This window comes from Carcharodon carcharias, chromosome 15 (assembly GCF_017639515.1).
Source record: "Carcharodon carcharias isolate sCarCar2 chromosome 15, sCarCar2.pri, whole genome shotgun sequence".
Lineage (NCBI taxonomy): Eukaryota > Metazoa > Chordata > Chondrichthyes > Lamniformes > Lamnidae > Carcharodon > Carcharodon carcharias.
This window is the reverse complement of record NC_054481.1, coordinates 64,742,015-64,765,226: the sequence shown is the minus strand read 5'-3', so window position 1 is coordinate 64,765,226 and position 23,212 is coordinate 64,742,015. Positions and strand designations below refer to the sequence as shown.

Here is a 23,212-nt window from a genome sequence, read left to right as displayed (position 1 = left end):
GTATAATTACCAGGAAATTCAGTTTCTCTTTGAGTAAACACATTCCCCAATGGGATACTGAGCTATTGTTTCTCATCTTGTTTGTACATGTTGCTGATGTTCACTGTCCAGTTTAATACATTGAGAATGGCCACTTATGTGATGTACCAAGGTGTTGCTGCATGTTCAGAGATTTTCGGGGTAAAGTTTGTAAAATGTGCTTGTGTTCAATTTGCTTTTGGAAGGTAAAGCAAGCATTTAATCTTTCTCCTGCTTCACAGCACTTTTGGGTGATGTAGTTTTATTTTCTGTGCAAATATTTAACATGTAACGTATTTATTTCATAGTGTGCCAATCCCTTTCTTGGCATTTGTTTTGATTTACTGCAGTATTAGCCTGGGTAATGCTGGATAAACCCATGTAGCAAGCTGCAAGTCCTAAAGCTAACATTTTTGGAAAAGGAACAAAGCTTCCTATTTAGAAATTATGGGAACAAAGCAGGTGCTGTTTTTCATTTTTTTTGTTATAAATCACATTTCAGAAGTTGTAGAATTAAACTGCCGGTAAATTATAAAATGGCAAGTGATGAGGTACAACTGTTAATTATTTATATTTTACTACCAGGCCTCCTCACTAAGTGTAGTACAACGCCATGTTCTTGCATCCTTAGATCTAGAGTCCTGCTACAAGACTAAATCAAACTAGTTTAGTCATTTAGTTGTGACAAGTGCTTAAATTGACAAAGGAATGCATATTTTGTTCTGAACTTGGGTTCAGTGCATGTTGCAAGCAATGGCAGATTAGCAAGGGCTTTATAAGCCTCGTACATGGTTTGGACAGGCTGGAATGTTCTCCAATGTAATTTAATTATTTGAACCTCACATGTAGATAGTTAAAGTTTATTCTGTGGGAAAGTGCTCAACATAGACTACTTTTAAGATTTTGGGGATTGAAAATATATCAGGATGCTTTCGTGCACATGTTGATTTTTCACCTTTGGGATCCAGATTTCTGTCTTACTATTGATTGTAAGGTCAGGTGTGAAATTTGGTTGTGTCAATTATTCTTATTGGTTAAGCTGATCTCTCCATATAATTTTTCTATAGTGCTAAAGTATTGGGTTTTCATCTCTCTAGCACCATTTTAACAGCAAATAAGCAGTAAATAATAAGGTAAGGCACATACAATGCAAAAAAACACTTCGGGATCTGATTTTTACCTTGACGTCATCACCCCATCCTCAAAAAAATCAGCCATTAACCCTGCTTCCTTGCAGACTACCAGCAAATCCCATCCTCCCTTTTCTCATGTTTTTGAATGTGCTGTCACCTCCTGAAACCATGCCCAACTTTTCCAGAGCTCCATGTTTGAAACCCTCACAACAGGTTACTCTTCTGCCAGTGCCAAAATGACTCTTATAAGATGCCATTTGTGACTGTGACCCTGGTAAACTATCTCTCCTCTCTGGACTAGTCTGTAGCCTTTGAGAAAGTTGACCTCACCATCCTCCTAATGTCTCTCCACTACCATCCAGCTGTGTGGGCCTGCACTTGCTTGGTTCCATTTCTATCTATTGAGTCATAGACAGAAAATCATCTGCAGTGGCTTTTATTCCTGCTCCTGCATCATTACCTCTGGTGTCCCCCACCATCTATCCTTGGCCTTCTCCTGTTTCTTATCCAGATGCTACCCCTCGGTGACATTGTCTGAAAACAAATGTTAGTTTTCATGAGTCTGTGACGGCACCGAGATCTATCTCACCCCCTCACCACTCTCGACTGCTCCACTGTCTTTAAATTGTCAGGCTGCTTGCCTGACATTCAGAACTGGATAAGCAAAAATTTCCACCAACTAAATATTGGGAAGACAAAGCTGTTGTCTTCCTTCCCTGCCATAAGCTCCATTTCCTTGCCATCTAGTCCACCCCTCTTGTTAGCAATTGTCTGAGACTGAACCAGCTCACAAGTTTGGTGCCATATTTAACCCTGAGATGACCTACTGACTACGGATCTGTGCCATTACTAAGTCAACTTATCTCTGTCCCCGAAACATCGCCTGACTCTGCCCTGCCTCAGCTTATCAGCTGCTGAAATCCTCATCTGTGCCTTTGCCTCTAGACTTGACTATTCCAATGCACAGCTGGCAGGCCTCCTATATTCTACCTTCTGCAAACTTGCCAGAATTCAAACTCTCCCCATTTCCTAACTTGCACCAAGTCCCATTTGTTCATCACACCATGCTTGCTGGCCTACATTGGTTCCCAGTTCAGAAATGCCTGGATCTTACAGTTCTTATCCTTATTTCTAAATCCCTCTATGATCCCTCCACTCCCTATATCTGTAATCTCCTCTAGCCTACAATCTTCAGATATCCATGCTCCTCCATTTCTGACTCTTGAACATCCCTGATTTTATTTGTTGCACCATTGGCAACTGTGCATCCAGCTGACAAGGCATTCCCTTCTAAATATCTTTGCCTCTCAACTCTCTTTCCTCCTTTAAGGCACTCAAAACTTCTTTGACTGGCTTTTGGTCATCTGCACTAATATCTCCTTATGTGGCTTGGTGTTAATTTTTGTTTGATGCTCCTGCTAAGTGCCTTGTGCTGCTTCATTATGTTAAGGGTGCCAAATGAGTACAAGTTGTTGTTATTGCCATTTTACCAACAAATTTACCAAAAAGGTAAAGTACTTGTAAATGCTGAGATCTCATAGCCATTGGTGTTACTCACTTTTTATTCAATAATCAAAGTTACATTTATCCAGATCTGCATTTCCAATTAGGTACACATGACTACCGGTTAATGTATTGGATAACATTGCTCTACTTAATCTGGGACTGCTTGATGCAGAAGGAAAAATATTTGCACGTACATAGTGTGTTTCATGTCCTCGTGCCCAGATGCACTTCGCAGCCAATTTTTTTTTTTACTAACAGTATAGTTGCTGTTATTAGATAGGCAAAGATGGAAATAAGGTCCCACAACAGCAGTGAGATAAGTGACCAGTTGACTGTTTTGGTGATGATGGTTGAGGGAGGCGTTTAGCTCAGGCAATTTGAATAACTGCTTTGCTTTTTTTTTTCATATAGCATTACAGGACTTTTAACACCTACCTAATTGGGCAGACGGGCCTCTGTTTAACGTCCCATCTGAAAGATGGTACCACTGCCAGTGCAGCACTCCCTTAGTCTATGTCCTAAGGCTCCCAGAGTAGTGCATGAATCCAAGACCTGCAGTGTTTTAGATGGAGGCTATACCATCCTCCAGCACTAGGACCACTAACTTTGAATGTGAAGATTCAAAATGTTTTTTTAATGGCAATATTTACTAACTGTTTTCCATCATACTACCTGACATTTTAAGAGATTCTTTCAAATGCTTATTTGAGCTCTACTAAAGACTGGTTCGTTCTTTTGTGGTTGATATCTTTGTATTTTTATGGTAAAATCAGGGACACCAAATAGATATTGGTAGTGTATTGCTGTAATATTTTAAAGTGTTTTGATAGTTGACCAATCTACAACAGTACTGCTTAGTTAGCACCAGAGGGCACAGCAAGCTTGCGCAGCAAGGGTTACCAAATCATGGGTCTCGACGTCCAGTGAGGTTGTGGAATGAGATTTTTGGGGTCGCATGACCCAAGACTGTGACGGCGGCTGTGGAGCAGAGACTCTGTTCAGGGGCCAGCTTCGAGGTCCCATGATGTGACCACCCAATTTTTTTGCCCAGCTTGCTGGAGGGGAGTGACCAAATTTCCACAGTCGGCCTCAACGGGAATCCCAATTGGAAGACCAAGTGGTGAGGCGGGGTTCCCATCATGCAATTGGAGGGTTTGAGCCAAGAAGTACCTCTGCATGCATAAAACTCCCAAACTCCTCATTGGTTTGCTGCAAAGGTTTCTTGAACTGAGGAATGGACAGCCAAAATATGGAATACATTGATTTTCTCTGATGAAAACATGATATCTCCTGTGCATCCGCCCTCACACCTTCCTCTCCCTCCCAGAAACATGATAGGGTCCCCCTTGTACTCACTCATCACCCCACCAGCCTCCGCATGCAAAGGATAATCCTCCGCCATTTCCGCCAACTCCAGCATGATGCCACCACCAAACACATCTTCCCTTCATTCACCCGGCGGAATTCCACGGGAACCGTTCCCTTCGGGACACCCTGGTCCACTCTTCCATCACCCCCTACACCTCAACCCCCTCCCACGGCACCTTCCCATGCAACCGCAGAAAGTGCAACACCTGCCCCTTTATTTCCCCTCTCCTCACTGTCCAAGGGCCCAAACACTCCTTTCAAGTGAAGCAGCACTTCACTTGCACTTCCCTCAATTTAGTCTACTGCATTTGTTGCGGTTTCCTCTACATTGGAGAGACCAAACGCAGACTGGGTGACTGCTATGCAGAACATCTTCGGTCTGTCCACAAGCATTATCCAGACCTCCCTGTCGCTTGCCATTTCAACACTCCACCCTGCTCTCATGCCCACATGACCATCCTTGGCCTGCTGCATTGTTCCAGTGAAGCTCAACGCAAAATGGAGCAACAGCACCTCATCATCCGACTAGGCACTTTACAGCCTTCCGGACTGAATATTGAGTCAACAATTTTAGATCATGAAATCTCTCCTCTATCCCCACCCCCTTTCCGATTCTTTCCCCCACCCACCCCCCGCCCCCCCTTATTTCCCAATAATTTATATAGATTTTTCTTTTCCCTCCTATTTCCATTATTTTTAAATGTATTTCCATCCATTGTTTTATCTCTACCTTTTAGCCTTTTTCGATTCCTTCACCCCACCCCCACTAGGGCTATCTGTACCTTGCTTGTCCTGCTTTCTATCCTTAATTAGCACATTCCTTGGATAATATCACCACCTTCAACACCTCTTTGTCCTTTTGTCTGTGACATCTTTTGGTTATCTCCACGTATCACTGGCCTTCTATCCAGCTCTACCTGCGCCCCCCCCCTCCCCAAAACCAGCTTATATTTCACCTCTCTTTTATTTTTACTTAGTTTTGTTGAAGGGTCATTCGGACTTGAAATGTTAACTGTGTTCCTCTCCGCAGATGCTGCCAGACCTGCTGAGTTTTTCCAGGTATTTTTGTTTTTGTTTTTGGGTTTCCAGCATCCGCAGTTTTTTGCTTTTATATTATATTCCTCCTGTCTTATGTCACAGACATATTTGGGAACTAAATGAACGCAAAAATGCAAGGAAAGAACATAAACATTCTTCAACTGAGTGATCAGCTCACACCATTCGTGGAGAGAAGCCATAACATCCAAGCTCCAGGGCATTATATTGGGGGATGTGCTAAGGATCACCACCACCACCAGAAGTTCCCAGGCATGGTTTGCATGTCAATTCCCTGGAAGTGCAAATTTCCCCGGGCAATTTGGGCAATTGCCCAGCATAGGGAACCATCCGAAAATGCCATTTAAATTGCAAACTTCAGACGGTTCTGATTGGTTTATATCGACAGTTACCTAGAAAAAATTTAAAAGAATCAAAACCACTTCTAACTTCTGAGCAACTATTGCACAGACTCACACCGAGCCCTGCAGGATCCCACCCCCCACCCCATACCAAATCCTACCCAATTACCTTATACACTTACCTTCTCCTGCCATGTCCAGGACTTTTAAACTTGGCTGGACCTTTTTTCGGTCAAAGGGTCATGAGGACTCGAAATGTCAACTCTTCTTCTCCGCCGATGCTGCCAGACCTGCTGAGTTTCTCCAGGTAATTCTGTTTTTGTTTTGGACCTTTAACTTACCTGGTTTATGGCAGCTAGCGTCATTAAAAAAAAAGGGGTGGGGGCATGGCCTCCTTGCATCCGGCAGAGCTGCCCTTCGATGCTAGGTCCCAGAGATGCGCTGCACTGCCTGGATCTTGCCCAGCTTGAGTTGGCAGGTCGGGCGAGACAGGATCGAAAAGAATTTAAGGTAAGAAACTAGGAGTGGAGCGGTGGCAATCCAACTCTGCCACTTCGAGGAAGTTCAAGCCCAATACGTTGTTGAAGTTGACTCTTTTCCCCTACTCTCCAGTTTCTCTCTGCCAAGGACTTGAACAGTGTCTCATGCTTGTGATGACCAACCATCTCAGCTGCCTGGAGGTGCATTTTGCATTCTTTTTCCCTGATTTTGATGTGATAAAAGTTTGGTTTGGTCCAAAATCCTTTTCACTGTCAGCCTGAACAACTGGATTTGCCTGCAGCTGAAATTGAATAGCTTATTGAAATTTCATTGCATCAAATTTTTACCAAAACTGTTCTCCAGAGTTTCTCCAACAGAATTCTGGTTTGGTATGAAGCCTGACTATCCTGACATCGCGTTGCAAGTGATTGCCCCTTTTGCCAGTACGTATTTGTGTGAAGCTAGATTTAGCACACTGGTCTGAACAATATCTTAATATCACTCAAACCTTGATGTCGCATGAGAGATTAGATGTGCCCTATCAACCACACTGCCAGATTTTGAGGGACTGTGTCACAGCAAGTATGGCCATGTGTCTTATTAGGCCCAGTGCTTTTCGGATGATTGTATGTTTAACGATACAGTAGTGAAGGTTGCTATCTGAAGGACCCCACCCACCCAACAACTCTGAGTTCACACCACATCTGAGACATTAAGAGTTTTAGAACCACTGTTGTATAATGAAATTAAACCGTAGTATCACATCTGTTAACATCCTTCAGCTAATTTGTAAAAGTCTCATTTTATCAATAACACACATTATTCAGGAGGTGAACCACAAGTTAAATCAGTTACCAACCTGTTGCAGTGTTGGCAGGCTACCTCTTGGCACCTCACTTCTGCAGTGTTGTTTCTATCATTTAAACTCTGGGCTGATTGGACCTGTGCTGCAAGTTCAGGTATCACAGAGACACATTGTGGCATGAAAACCAAGTAATAGGAATTGTTTAGTACTCAGTGTTTCCTTGCGTTACAACTGCAAGTACACTTCTGAAGTGTTTAAAATATATATTAGAGTTGAATGAAGCAACAGAGTGTAATGTAGCCAAATTTGCTGACTATACAAAAATAGATGGGAAAGCATATTGTGAGGAGGACAGGGGCTGCAGAAGGGATATACATATATTAAACATGTTTGTGGGGTTGTGGGGGGGTGCAAAATTGGCAGATGGAGTATAATGTGGGAAGATGTGAAGTTATCCACTTTGGTAGGAAGAATAGAAAAGCAGAATATTATTTAAATGGAGAGAGAATAACAAATGCTACCAGACACGGATCTGAGTTTCCTTGTACGTGCATCACAAAAAGTTAGCATGCAGGTTCGTTTAGTAATTAGGAAGGTAAATTGTATGTTGGCCTTTATTGCAAAGGGGATGGAGTATAAAAGTAGGGAAGTCTTACTACAACACAGGGCATTGGTGAGACCACACCTAGAGTATTGTGTACAGTGCAGTTTTGGTCATCTTACTTAACGAAGAACGTACATGCATTGGAAGCAGCTTGGTGAAAGCTCACTAGGCTGATTCCTATGATGAAAGGGTTGTCTTATGAGGAGAGGTTGAGCTGGTTGGGCCTATGCTCATTGGAATTTAGGGAAATGAAAGGTGATTTTATTGAAACATAAGATTGAGGGATCTTGACATGGTAAATGCTAAGAGGATGCTTCTCCTCATGGGGGAACCTAAAACTAGGGGGCACTGTTTCAGAATAAGGTATCTCCCATTTGAGACTGAGATGAAGAGAAATTTCATCTCTGCAGGTCATGAATCTTTAGAATTTTCCTTCCCCCGTGAGCAGGGGGCGGCTGGACCATTGAATGCCTTGAAGGCTGAGTTAGACAAGAGACGGGTTATTTGGGTTGGGGGAGGGTGGGGTGGTGGCGGCAGCTGGGCAGGAAAATTGGAGTTCAGGCCACAGTCAAATCTGTGATGATATTAAATGGTAAGCAGGCTCAAGAGGCTGAATGGCCTATTCCTCATGTTTCATATTTCATACTTTGTTATCCTTAAGGTGGTTTGGCATGTCCTGATCTTGTGAAAGGTGCTAGGTGAATGCTAGCCCATCCACCCTTCACTTCCTACCCACCTCATGAGTATCAGAATCCCAAGTACAAAAAATGTCAAACTTGTTCTGATCATGTTCAGATTCTCCCTTGCCCCTAATTTAGTTTTTGTGGTAGAGACAAAGATGATAGCAAGGAGAGATATGCCTTCCTGTAATACTCAGGCTTCCTTTCTACTGCTGTGGATAGATTTTTTCATATGCGATCTTCCTGACTGAAAGTGCTGTGGGTAGGAGTGACAACTTTTTGTCGGAGATGATTTAAGTGAAAAAATAGATTTATTCCACAGTCTCTCATTTGTATTGCTCGTGCTGCAATTGAATAGCACTCCTGGTTGCAGCTGAACAAAGAGCTAACGACAAATGCAGGTACAGATTTAGGGTTCTTTTTCAGTTGAAACGTGCTTGGTTATTTCAGTATCTGGCACATGGCTCCTGTCTTATACTTAAGATTTCACACACACATTCAGCTAAAACAGTAGAGCTTCTGTTTCATGTCTTTTTTTGACACTGATGCAGGTTTAAGTTTGTTCACTTATTGCATCTCTTGTAGAGAGGTTTCACAGTTTTACTGGGATGTGTTGAAAACATGAGCAGTATTCATGTGTGTGATTGAAAAAGCAGGAGCTGTCAGGAAGCCATTGCCCTTAGGGTTTAAGTCTTCTATTCCAGCCTTGCTCTCAGAGTGATGAGTGCCAGAAAAATCATTCTTTAGTGAATAAATTGAAGCAGTAAATAGAAATAAATAATATTGGAAAAGATGGGATTCCTGGGGACGTTTCTTAACATAAATTGAAGAGCATGAGCCTTGTTAAAGAAAATCAATTGTGATGACAGCACTCATGATTATTAAGGCCAATTTTATCAATCTGTTTGGCAGTGTATGGTTTAAGACTAATTGTAGCGAAGTGTATATTCCACTGTCTTCGGAGGCCAAGTGAGATTACATGAGGGTGGGTGGTATAACAAGGATGTTAAAATAGTGTCTGTTTAATGTCTGGGCCCAGTCAAATTGCCTAGATGCAGAGCAGGTAAAAGCACACACTGGACCCTAGAAAGTGAGAGTTTGCCAAGAGATATGTTCTGAGCTGTTGAACCCAATAAAATTATCTAGTGTAAAAGTACTAAAATATAAAAGTGGCACATATAATTGGGATAGGATATAATTTACAGACCAACAGGCTATTCAAACTATGTAGGTATGACATGCGTTGAGCAGTAAATGGTTAAAAGGACTCAAGCACTTCGGCAGAAAGTTTGGCTGCTGAAGGGAAAAAAACAAAGGAATGCACATACCATAGGATGTGTAAGAACAGGGAGACCTAAGGGTATGTGCACAATTCTTCGAAGGTGGCAGAGCAAGTTGAGAAGACTGTTAAAGCATGTGCAATCCTTGGCTTTATCAATATGGAACAGAGTACAAAAGCAAGTAAGTTATGGTAAAGTTTATAAAGCACTGGTTAAGCTTCAACTGGGCACCACACTTTAGGCCAGGTGTCAAGGCCCTGGAGAGGCTGAAGAAGAGGCTTACTAGAATGGTACAACGCATGAGGGACTTCAGTTATGTGGAGAGATTGGAGAAACCAAGATTGTTCTCCTTGGAGCAGAAGTAGATTCAGAGGAGATTTGATAGACATGTTCAAAATCATAGGATTTTGATAGAGTAAATAAAGATGAAACTGTTTCCAGTGGCAGAAAAGTCAGTGACCCTTCAATAGGTTTGAGTTCCAGATTACTTATTGCCATCACATTCAACAAGTAGGAGTTCTGGATCAGTTGGAGGACTCTGATTCAAGGTTATTGGCAAAAGAACCAGCAGCAACACTAGGAAACTTACTTGTGACACAACGTGTTATGATTTAGAATGTACTGTGAAGGGTTCAAGGAAGCAGATTCAATGGTAGCATTCAAAAGGCAATTGGATAAATACTTGAAGGTGGAGAATGGGGAATGAAAATGCTCCATCTGTGATACATCATTTTATGATAAGATGATTTTTGGGAGCCAGGCTCTCTTGCATTTTTCATAGACACCTCTGATGAGATGCATTGCTCCATTCACATTTCTACCATTTGCGATTTCCCTGCTGGTGCTTGTACCAACTGATACCTGTATGATACTGCATCGCAACTTGTGTGAACACCTGGGAAGTTTTCCTAGCTCACAGTCTTGATGTTTTAGTAAGTGAGGTTGTGCTTGAGCCCACCTAACTCCCGCTTACTTTGTTCCATTTTGCTGTATGCTTGATCTGTTTTTGGCATTTGGAATCTATCTTACTATAGCTGGTTCTGACCAGTGCAGCTCTGCATTTATCAACATAGCCTCACCGTTGGTGATCTTGGGTACCTCCCACTTGCTAACTTTGCCTTGTTTGATTGTGAAGCTCCATTATTGGAGGTGGGACTCACCAAGTTCCTGAATGTGCTGGTATGAACTGATCCAAAACACTCATCAGTGTAGTATACTTTAAATTTTCTGATTTTTGACACAAATTAGGACACAGGAGCATAATTTTAGGAATAAGAGCAGATCTTTGGGAGCTCTCCTCATTTACTGTGTCTCTCCCTGTCCTCTTGCCAGAGGTGCATGCAATTACCTCTTCACTTCAAGCCTGCTCCAGCATTTAGTAGCATCGTGGCTGATCTGATCATGGCCCCAACTCCAGGTTCCCGCCTACCCCCAATAAGCTTCAACTACCTTGTTAGTCAAGAATCTGTCCACCTCTGCCTTAAAAATATTCACCCTGCCTCCACTGCTTTCTGGGGAAGAGTTCCAAAGACCTTCTGAAAGAAAAAATGTCTACTCGTCTCTGTCTTGGGAAGCCCCTTTATTTTTAAACTGTGTCCCCTAGTTATAGTGTCTCCCACGAGGGGAAACATCCTTTCAGTATCCTCCCTGTCAAGACCCCTCAGGATTTTATATCTCTCAATAAGGTCACCTCTCATTCTTCTAAACGCCAGACCTGTCAACTGAACTGCTAATGCATTTATATTCTTTCTTAAATAAGGAGACCAAAACTGTGCATAGCATGCCAGATGTAGTCTCGCCTATGCAGCTGTAGCAAAACATCCCTATTTTTATATTCCATTCCCCTCATAATAAGCAACAACATTCCATTTGCCTTTCAAATCACTTGCTGTTTCGGCATACTAACATTTTGTAATTCGTGTACCAGGAAACCCACAGCCCTCTGTGCCTCATAGTTCTGCAATCTCTCCCTCCATTTAAATAATATGCTGCTTTTTTATCCTTCCTGCCACACTATACTCCATCTGCCAAATTTTTGCCCATTCATTTAACCTATCTGCATCCCTTTGCACTCCTTATGCCACCTTCACAACTTACTTTCCTACCTACTTTTGTGTCATCAGCAAATTTAGCAACCATACATTCAGTCCCTTTATCCAAAAATTGTAAATAGTTGAGGCCTCAGCACTGATCCCTCTGGCACTTCACTCGTCACATCTTGCTAACCCAAAAATGACCTATTTATCACTACTTTTTGTTTCCTGTTAGCTAACCAATCCTCTATGTTGATTTGTTACCCTCTACACCATGAGCTCTTATTTTGTATTGTAACCTTTGATTTGGCACCTTGTCAAATGCCTTCTGGAAATCTAAGTACTGTACCTCCGCAGGTTCCCCTTTATTCACGTTGCTTGTTACTTCTTCAAAGGACGCCAATAAATTAATCAAACATGTTTTTTGTTTCACAAAACCATGTTGACTCTGCCTGATTGCATTAAAAATTTTCTAAGTGGCTTGCTATAACCTCCTTAATAAAAGTATTTTCCCTGTGACAAATGTTACTTTTACTTCTTTCATGGGATATGGGCACTGTTGACTAGGCCAGCATTTATTGCCTATCCCTAATTGCCCTTGTGAAAGTGATGGTGAGCAGCCTTCTTGAACCGCTGCTGTCAGACTTTGTAACAGCTTAATACAGCTGAATGGCTTGCTAGGCCACTTCAGAGGGCAGTTAAGAGTTCACCACATTTCTGAGAGTCTGGAATCACAAGTAGACCAGACCAGGTAAGGACGGCAGATTTCCTTCCCTAAAGGGCATTAGTGAGCCAGATGGGTTTTTACGACAATCAACAATGGTTTCAAGGTCACTATTACTTTTATTAATTGAATACAAATTCAACCAGCTGCCATGGTGGGATTTGAACCTGTGTCCAGAGCATTAACCTGGATCTCTGGATTACTAGTCCAGTAGCAATACCACTCCTCCACCACCTCCACGGTTAGGCTAACTAGCTTGTAGTTTCCTGCATTTTGTTCCCTCCTTTCTTGAATAGAGGAGCCACATTTGCTATTTTCCAACCTACAAGGACCTTTACAGAATCTAGGGAATTTTGGAAAATTAAAACAATTCACCTACTATGCCAGCAGCTCCTTGTTTTAAGACCTGAGGATGAAGTCCATCAGGGCCTGGGAACTTGTCAACTTTTAGTTTGAATAATTTTCTCAGTACCCTTTCCCTGGTGATTGTAATTGTTTTGAGTTCTTCCTTCCCTTTCACTACCTGATTCAGTTATTTCTGGGATGTTATTTGTATCCTCAACAGTGGAGACAAATGCAAAATATCTATTCAATTCATCTGCCATTTCCTTATTTTCCATTATTAATTCTCCAGACTCCAGACTCTGTGGGCGACCAACGTTCACTTTACTCGTTTCCTTTCAAAATACCTGTAAGAACACTCACTATCTGTTTTTATATTTCTAGCTGGCTTTCTCTCATATTCTTAATTTCTCCCTCCTTATAATCTTATAATCGTTTCTTGCAGAATTATACATTTTTTTCTGTCAATTTCATACTGCCTTTAACTTCCTAAATTAGCCACAGATGGTGCGCTCTTCTTTTAGTCTTTCTTTCTCACTGGAATGTATCTATTCTGAAGTATCTCATTAAGTGTCTGCCACTGCACCTCTACTGACCTATCCCTTAACTTAATTTCCCAGTTCACTTCAACCAGCTCTGTCTTCATACCTTCATAATTGCCCTTTATTTAAGTTTAAAATACTAACCTTAGAATCCACTCTTTACTCCCTCAAAACTGAATGTGAACTTCAATCATATTATGATCGCTGCTACCTAGGGGTGCCTTTACTATGAGATCATTAATTAATCTGATCTCATTGCACATTACCAGATTTGTATAACCTGCTCTCTGGTTGGCTCTAGAATGTGCTGCTCCAAGAAACTATCCTGAAAACACACTGGCAAAGGTAACCTTGATGATGAGTTCACAATCTGATTCATCCAATCTATATGTAGATTAAAATCGCCCATGATTATGGCCATACCTTTCTCAAAAACTCCCATTACTTCTTCCTGTATACTCCGTCCTACAGTGTGGTAACTGTGAGGGGACCTATAAGACACTCCCAACAAATGACTTCCTAACTTCACTATTTTTCATTTCTATGCATACATCATGGTTCCCAGAACTACGGTCATCTCTCTCTCTTGTACCAATGTCATTCTGAATTAACAGTTACCCCTCCAATTTTTCTAGCTTCTTGTCCTACTTAAATGTCATGTACCATTGAATATTCCTGTCTCAGTCTTTGTCATCCTGCAGCCATGTCTCTAATGGTTATCAGATCATACATATTTATTCTATTTGCACTGTCAATTCCTGTGTTTTCTTACAAATGCAATGTGCATTCAGATACACACAAACATACAAACTAGGAGCAGGAGTACGCCACTTGGCCCTTAAAACTTGTTCCACCATTCAATAAGATCATGGCTGATCTGATTGTAACCCCCTGCCTACTCCCAATAACCTTTCGCCCCCTTGTTAATCAAGGATCAATCTAGCTCTGCCTTAAAATTATTTAAAGACCCTGCTTCCACTGCCTTTTGAGGAAGAGAGTTCCAAAGACTCAGGACTCGCTGAGAAAAAAATTTCTTCTCATCTCTGTCTTAAATGAGCAACCCCTTATTTTTAAACAGTGACCCCTAGTTCTAGACTCTCCCACCCACCCTATCAAGGCCCCTCAAGATCTTGTATGCTTCAATCAAGTCGCCTCTTACTCTTCTAAACTCCAGTGGATACAAGCCTAACCTGTCCAACCTTTCCTCATAAGACAACCCGCCCATTCCTGGTATTAGCCTAGTAAACCTTCTCTGAACTACTAAAGCATTTACATCTTTCCTTAAATAAGGAATCCAATACTGTACACAGTACTCCCAGATGTGGTCTCAATTGAAGTATAATCTCCCTATTTCTGTATTCAATTCCTCTCTCAATTAATCAAAACACTATATTAGCTTTCCTAATTACTTGCTGTACCTGCATACTAGCCTTTTGTGATTCATGCACTAGGACACCTAGATCCATGAGTTCTGCAATCTCTCACCATTTAGATAATATGCTTTTTTATTCTTCCTGCCAAAATGGACAATTTCACATTTGCCCACATTATACTCCATTTGTCAGGTCTTTGCCCATTCGCTTAACCTATCTATGTCACTTTGTAGCCTCCTTATGTCCTCCTCACAACTTACTTTCCTACCTAACTTTGTGTCGTCAGCAAATTTAGCAACCATATCATCTGTCTCTATATAAATTGTAAGAAGTTGTGGTTCCAGCAATGACCCCAATGGCATACCACTTGTTACATCCCGCCAACCAGAAAAAGACTCAATTTTGGCTACCCTCTGTTTCCTGTTAGCTCATCAATGTTCTATCCATGCCAATATATTTCCCCCTACACCAGGAGCTTTTATTTTCTGCAATAACCTTATCAAATGCCTTCTGGAAATCTAAGTACAGTACATCTACTGGTTTCCCTTTATCCACAGCACATATGACTCCTTCAAAGAACTCCAAGAAATTGTTTAAACATGATTTCCCTTTCACAAAACCATGTTGACTCTGCCTGATTACCTTAAACTTTTTGAAGTGCCCTACTATAACATCTTTAGCTTCTAGCATTTTCCCTATGACAGATGTTAAGCTAACTGGTCTGTAGTTTCATGTTTTTCTATCTCTCTTTTAAATAAAGGAGTTACGTTTGCTATTTTCCAATCAAATGGAACCTTCCGTATTTTCATAATACTCAAGCCTTACCTGCTGGCGCGCTCTTGTACACTTTGTGTATTTGTACACTTTGTCCCTTTTTTTAATATTTGTTCATGGGATGTGGGTGTCGCTGGCTAGGCCAGTATTATTGCCCATCCCTAATTGCCCTTGTTCAGAGGGCATTTAAGAGTAAACCACATTGCTGTGGGTCTGGAATCACATGTAGGCCAGACCAGGTAAGGACAGCAGATTTCCTTCCCTAAAGGAGGCATTACCAGATGGGTTTTTATGACAAACGGCAATGGTTTCATGGTAGTCATCAGAGTTTTAATTCTGCTGTGGTGGGATTTGGACCCGGGTCCCCAGAGCATTACCCTGAGTCTCTGGAATACTAGTCAGTGACAATACCACTATCCCACCGCCACCCCTCTTGCTGCCACTTCATTTCACTTATTGCTATCTTGCTCTCCCGCCTTGTCTTCTCTAATTAATTTAAAACACCTTCGCACACTTGATGAGCCCTAGCCCCCAATATTTAGGTTAATCCCTCTCTACGGCCCTAGCTGTATGATTCACTAGAACACTTGTTCCAGCATGGTTCACGTGAAGACCATCTCAACGGTACAGCTCCCACTTCCCCAGCACTGGTGCCATACCCCCCACGAATTGAAACAAAAACAGAAAATGCTGGAAAAACTCAGCAGATCTAACAGCATCTGTGGAGGGAAAAACAGAGTTAACGTTTCGAGTCTGTAGGACTCTTATTCAGAATGAATTGAAACTCATTTCTACCACACCAACCTTTGAGCCAGGCACTTAACTCTCTAATCTTACTCATCTTTCGTCAATTTGCTCGTGGCTCAGATAGCAATCCAAAGATTATTACCTTTGATGTTCTGCTTTTTAATTTAGCCCCTAGCTACTCATACTCCCTCAGGTAGAACTGGGAAAGATGTTCTGCTATGACTTTGGTATCTATGTGGACTAGGACCACTGAATCCTCCCCTTCCCACTCTAAGTTAAAATTTCCAGCCCAGATTAAAACCCTGGCATCGGGCAGACAACGCAGCCATCTGGATTCTTGATCACGGCCACAGAGAACTGTGTCTATCCCCCTGACTATACTGTTCCCTACTACATTTTTAATTTCCCTTGCTTAAATAGCTTCCTGTACCACAATGCCATGGTCAGTTTGCACATCCACCTGCCAACCAACACTTTCATCCATACAGGTTGCAAAATTTGCTGCAGTCCATATGGTGGGTGTACGTACATCACATGGACTGCAGCAGTTCAAGAAGGCAGCTCACCGCACCTTCTCGAGCAACTAGGAACGAGCAATAGATGCTGGCCTAGCCAGAGATGCCCACATCCCATGAATGAATTTGAAAATCCACCTTGAACCTGTTAGACAATTGCAAAGGCTGAGGATCCTCAACTTCAATCTTCTTGATCCCCTTACCTGTCTCTCTCACTCAATCCTTGACCACTGACCAAACCAGAAGACCCTATCGTAAGGGATGTTACTGCCTCTTGGAACAAAAGTGTCCTCCATCCTTGATGCATTGCAGTGTCTGCAGCTCAGTCTCCGGCTCAATGACTCTTGAGCCAAAGTTTGTCAAGCTGCAGACACTTAGTGCAGAAGTGTTTGCCCTGGGTCTCACTAGTATCCAGGAGCGCTCACGTTCTGCAGTCACAACACATCACCTGCCCTGCTGTCTTTATTTTGTGTTAATTAATTTTTTCTTAATTTATAATTAATAAAACTTACTACTCATAATGAATTTTATTGCTGCTAGTAAAATTTACTTATGCAAATAAAGTACACCAGTTTTGAAAGGTTTTATGAGTAATTGAAAGATAAACTAACAAAATACTCACCAACCTCACTCACTCGGCAAACTTAGTTGTTTCCCTGTGATATCTCACTCCAGTTTTCTTTCCCTCGGTGGCTCTGAACTCTCAGACTGGATGCAGCTGGCTCCCGGCTTCGCCCGCTCGCAGCTTGGCACCTTCTTAGCTTTAACTTTGCAATGCCTGCCATGTGTGAGCTGAGGTGTTGGGCGTTGCAACTGGGTTCAATGTCACACCTGTAGACAAAGTCCCTGATGCTAATCACTACCCAAGGATTCTTGGCATGTGTACCATCGTTCAGTTGCCTGGTCTTTTTGTAACCCATGTATGTGTGGACATTGGGAATAGGCATAATCATACTCAGCTTTGATGTCTTCCTTCATAGAATACCTTACTGATACTTGCTGTGTAAGCTCTCATGATCTTTGTGTACGTTACCCAAGTCCATGGTGTTATAAATTTGCTAGAGTTGGTGGCTACAGAAGATGAAGTTTGGGAGAGGTGAGTGGCGGGAGGGGAATGATATAAGAGCAATCTAGTGGCCAGAAACAATGGCACATGGGTATGTGGGTAGAATTGGTTTCATTTTCCCAGTGACTCATGATCTGTTATTTCCTTACAGTGATTACGCTGCAGATGAAATCACTCACTGCATTCGACCACAAGATATCAGGGAGCGGAGGGCTGTTATCATACTACGAAAGTAAGAGCTTTACATTTTTTCGGTGTGATGCAACAATTTTTAACACACACCATTGTGCTCTTCCGTTTGCTGCCTGTGGTTGTAGCTGTTTCTGTCTTAATTCTAATCTCTTATAGAAAATGACAAAAGAATAACTGTATAACCAAAAAAAACTGAGCTTAGAAAGCTGATGAAGTTTGTTTTTCACTGATGGGTGGGTAAACAATAAGTTCCCTGTCCATATGTTTTGAGCATTGGATTGGGAGTCATGATCATGGTTTCAAATCCTGGAACTATTTACTCAGTCTTTCACTGCTGGGAAGAGATAAAATGAGTGCTGTGGATATTGGTGTGAGGAGAGAACAGGAAGCCGTCAGCTGTGCTCTCCATAAAGTTACAAGTGTCATTAAAAACTTCTGGCTATTGGCTTTAAACCACAGCATCTCACTAGTATCAGGCATGTTGGCCTTACCCCATCTGTTTGTGCATCAATGATTTTCTCTTTCTCCACATTATTGTTATAGTGCCCTCACCCATTCTTCCACCCCATGCTCTTGCTCTCTCTCACGTGAGCATACTGTCCTATAAACACTTTTTATTCACTACCCTCAGGTTAATTGCCTGTGATTTGACCTGGTCTGCGTGACTGTTCTCCAGTGTTGTAACAGTAAGGGATGCTTGCAGCACCACCCTGAAACAAACCAAGTGTTCACAGCAAAAGGAGCATGTGGCAACCCAGGCACCCATTATCCCCCTACCACTATCTGCCCCACCTATGACAGAGACTGTAGGTCATGCATTGGACTCTTCAGTCAGCTGAGAACTCATTTTTAGTATCGAAGCAAGTCATCCTTGACCCCAAGGGACTGCCTAAGAAGAAAACAATTTTCTCTCTGCTGAGTATTTTCTGCTATTATTTCAGACTTTTGTTTATTGTCATTTTTCTTTTTGTTTCATCTATTCCTAATCTGTCCACTTGCAAAACTACTGAGGATAAGAACTATAGATAAGATGTACCAATAATCAGTATTTTCAATACGCACCCTGTTTTGAAAAGTTCTACACCAATCATGTTCAATGATAAGGTTATCTCAATTGTGTAATTTTTTTTTCTGTTGCTTCTGTATTTTACTCCCACAGAACAAGGACAGATGCACCACGTTTGGAGTCAAAATCATTAACCAGTTCAGTGTTACCAGTTCACATGTCCAACAGACAGTCCAATAGTGACCGATACCAAGTGGTACTAAAACAGAAACGGTCTCATCGGAAGGCGGATCCAGATGCTGCCCACAGGTAGGGAGCAAGTCATGTGCTAGGGAATATTAGGGAGTCTCATTCCTGGAAGTGAGATATATGACCTTTTAATTTGTTTTGTTGGAATTGTTTGAAGAATAAATGTTGGTCAAGACTTGGAAAGCTTCTTGCTCTCCTTCAAAAAAGCCTCATGATCTTTTATGTACCTCAGTTTAGAGCATAACAAGAGGTGGGGGGACTCAACTCCTCAGTGGCACATCTCTCAGAATGCTTCCTGAGAACTGTAATGAAGTGTCAGCCTAGTTTGTGCACTCAAGTTTCATTCCCACTGCGAAGGTAACCAGTCTCAGCTGTGTTCGAATAGGGAACATTTGGCCAGCTGATTTTGCTGATGTACTTCCCTGCAAAATTACTGGTGGCTGAATAAGGTTGTTGGCTGAGTTGTGATCAGACTTGATTTTAAGATCCTTGTAATATAACAAACTGTCATTACTTGGTATGCGTGAAACTTTTCTAATTGGCCAGGATTCCATATGGATGACTAGGATCCCACCATGTCCTTGACCTGTGATGTAACTAGTAATAATTAAATTTGTCTTAAATAATTGAACACTTGTTATTGGTGTGTGGCATGACAGAAGTTAACTCAAGCTTTGTTGTTTTCTTTCAAAGGCCAAGAATTTTAGAAATGGACAAAGAGGAGAATCGGCGGTCAGTGATTTTACCAAAGCACCGCAGGAGGAGTGACTGTGCTGCAGAAAATTACTGGAGAAAGACACACGATTGTGTGGACGATGAAGATGACGAGGGCGATGAAGGTGGAGGGGTAGATAGTCCAGTCCGAAAAGTTAAAATGCGACGACACTGATTGGGAAGGGGAGAGAAAATGGAAACTTTAACTTGAAGGCTGATGGACAAAAGTGCACTACTCGGTTCTGAATGGGACAGCTCTACAGCAACTTTCAAATTCAAAGAGGAAAAAGTTTTTTTAAAAAAACACTCCTTAAAAAAAAAAGGATTTTATTGAACTCGGAGGATAGAAAACGGCAGGAGATTGCCGTTGTGTTGCAGGCAGGTGGCCTCTGTGTTTCATTCTACCTTTGTTACTGGGTAATGTTGTATTGCCTATTTTCCCCTCTTTGTTTTATGTATTTAAAACCCAAAAATAACTCGCACTGTTCAGTGCGTGTTAAAGCAAAGTGTTTAAAAAATATATTAATTAAAATTTTTTTTAAAATGAGAAGCTAGTTTTTTTTTGTTGAAATGAGAAGCAGCCACTGTATCATGGTATCACGTGCTTCTTCAAACTTCAGCGCTTCCATTGTTAGGGTTGCAAAGTTCCTAAACTTGCATTAGATATATTGTTGCCGAGGAACTCTTACTGAGGAATTTTTGTTTCCATATAGGGGATGGAAAAACACACTCGCGTGTTGGCTTGTAACAAAGTTGTACAGTTCTGAAAAAGACAGTTTAAAATGTACGCAAATGATTAAAAAATGTTATGTAAATGAAAATAGGTATTTTATGTAAAAAACAAAATAAAAAAAATCTTTTAATTTGGGTAACTGTCAAAAGGAGAGTTTGACTGTCAGTGGGGTCTTTGACCTGGATGCTTACTTTATTTCTTGTACAAAAGCTAAATTTGATTAAATGCAAAGAGCATCACTTTAACCTGTGTTGAGTTTTGTGTCTATATATTTTGAATTATGGGTTGATTTTTAATTCATTAACAATATAATGTGAACATTCTGAAAACTATTAGAAAACTGACTTTGTGGCTCACTCACTAAGCAAACTTCTGATTATGGAACTGGGACTTGCAAACCAGGAAGATAAAATTAATTCCCCCTCAAACTAGTTGGCTCCAATGCCCTTTGCTTGGGTATGCAATTTAGGAAGAGGATTCTTTTGCTCCTATTTGATAGCTATTGACTTGTTTGAAAAAAAAAGTGATACTGTTTGAGGACAGGCTGGCAAGCAACTGTAATGACCCTCTCAGCTGGATAGTCCACTGATGCTCATTGGTTGAGGACAGGTTAGGGTCAGCTTGAGGAGCTTGTACATTGGTCAGTTGAGTGCACCTCAGCACCTTAAGAGGGAAGAATTGAGGTGGAGACTGTTCTCTATGATCGCTGCTTTCTGGGAGTACTGTTTTTTGACATTGATTTATTGATGTATTCCAAATACTTCTGTTTATATTATTTGGTTAGTTTGCATGGTTTAAGCCAGTGGACTGCAGCAGTAATGTGTGTGTGCACACAGCTCGTGCCTATCAGTTGCATACTAGGCACTTGCACTGTTACAGATGTAAAACAATATTTGTTTCATCCAATTATTCATCTGAAGCCTGAAATTTGAGAAATTCTAATGTCCTCTGATTAACTCCACAGTTAACTTCAGTTTATAAGTAGCCACAATTCCCTGTATTTGCCTAGTGACCGTAAAAGAAAGACTTTAAATAGTTCTTTTCATGCCCAACAGAAATAACATCATGTGATCTTTAATATCCACCAGAGTGCAGGCAGGGCCTCAATTTAACATCTCATCCAAAAGACTGCACCTTCAAAAGTGCAATACCCCTCAGTACTGCACTGGAATGTCAGCCTTGATTTTTAAGCTCTAATGCCTCCTGGTACTTGAATCCTAAGCCCGTGGCTCTCGCGAGAGTGCTACGAACAGAGCCACAGCTAACACTTGAGGAAATTGGTATCTAAAGATCTCAATCATAACCCAGTTCCTGTAAATGAGCAAATGCAAGAAATCTCTTGTAATAAAAGCCTTCTGTCTGAATGCATTCCTGTCTGGATTACTTCCTGTTGTTTCTGTTCCATATTTTGTGGTCAGCCTTTCTTGTTACAATGCCAGATTTATAATGGAAACTGCCTCTAAAGTCATCACTCTTATTGCGTAATCTGGCCACTGAATTTCCACACATCTCTCACTGAAAGCCTTCACCCTGTGTCTCTCTTTTGTTCAGGAATTGAAATTTCTAATGTCCCAAATAAAAGTCAGCAGAATAAAATTATTTTTTGCAAGAGCATATTAAATTTTTCCATTGTACTTATTTTCTGTTGTTTAATGCTTCTAAATATGTTTCTAAAAATAGGGGCAGGAGTATGCCATTTGGTCCTTCAAGCCTGCTCTGTCATTCAGCAAGATCATGGCAGACTTTCTACCTCACTTCCACCTTTCTGCACAATCCCCATAACGCTTGATTCCCTAATTCTTCTAATTCTGGCATCTCGAGCATCCCCTATTTTAAATCATTTAACTTTTGGAGCCTTCAGCTGCCTGAACCTTAATCTCTTGAATTACCTCAACTGAACCTTTCTGCCTCTCTACCTTGCTTTGCCCTTTAAAATACCCCTTAAAACCAACCTCTTTGACTAAGCTTTTGGTCATCTGACCTAATATCTCCTGATGTGGCTCAATCATCTTTTGTTTCATAATACCCTGTCAAACACCTTGAAATATTTTGTTAAATTGGAGGCATACAAGTTCTATCCAGAATATATTGATCTGTCTTGAATATACTCAATCTGTATCCATATTCCTCCGGGGCAGAGCATTCCAAAGATTCACAATCCTTTGATTGAAGAAATTTCCCCTCTGCTTAATTGGCCGTATCCTTACAAAAAAAGCAGGACAAATCCAACCCAGCCAATTACCGCCCCATCAGTTTACTCTCAATCATCAGTAAAGTAATGGAAGGGGTCATCGACAGTGCTATCAAGTGGCACTTGCTTAGCAATAACCTGCTCACTGATGTCCAGTTTGGGTTCCGCCAGGGCCACTCAGCCCCTGACCTCGTTACAGCCTTGGTTCAAACATGGACAAAAGGGCTGAACTCGTGAGGTAAGAGTGACTGCCCTTGACATCAAGGCAGCATTTGACCGAGAGTGGCATTGAGAAGCACAAGCAAAACTGGAATCAATGGGAATCAGGGAAAACTTTCTGCTGGTTGGAGTCATACCTAGCACAAAGGAAGATGGTTGTGGTTGTTGGAGGTCAGTCATCTCAGCTCCAAGACATCACTGCAGGGGTTCTTCAGGGTAGTGTCCTAGGCACAATCATCTTCAGCTGCTTCATCAATGACCTTCCTTCCATCATAAGGTCAGAAGTGGGGATGTTCGCTGATGATTGCACAATGTTCATCATGTGCGACAACTCTGATACTGAAGCAGTCCATGTCCAAATGCAGCAAGGCCTGAGCAAATCCAAGCTGACAAGTAGCAAGTAACATTCGTGCCACACAAGCGTCAGGCAATGACCATCTCCAACAAGAGAGAATCCAACTATCACCCCTTGATGTCCAATAGCATTACCAACACTGAATCCCCCACTATCAACGTCCTGG

The 23,212-nt window shown here is 41.5% G+C and overlaps 1 protein-coding gene across 1 annotated transcript in view; it reads left to right on the top strand.

The window, feature by feature from the left end:
- alkbh5 (alkB homolog 5, RNA demethylase) overlaps window positions 1-20,526 on the top strand; it is a 36,116-nt gene extending 15,590 nt beyond the window's left edge. Inside the window, exons 2-4 of the mRNA XM_041207302.1 lie at window positions 17,539-17,619; window positions 18,739-18,894; window positions 19,528-20,526. Of these exons, the coding sequence (XP_041063236.1) occupies window positions 17,539-17,619; window positions 18,739-18,894; window positions 19,528-19,723 (433 nt within the window). The 3' untranslated portion in view covers window positions 19,724-20,526. The remainder of the gene's footprint in view (window positions 1-17,538; window positions 17,620-18,738; window positions 18,895-19,527) is intronic.
- Window positions 20,527-23,212: the final 2,686 nt, after the last annotated feature.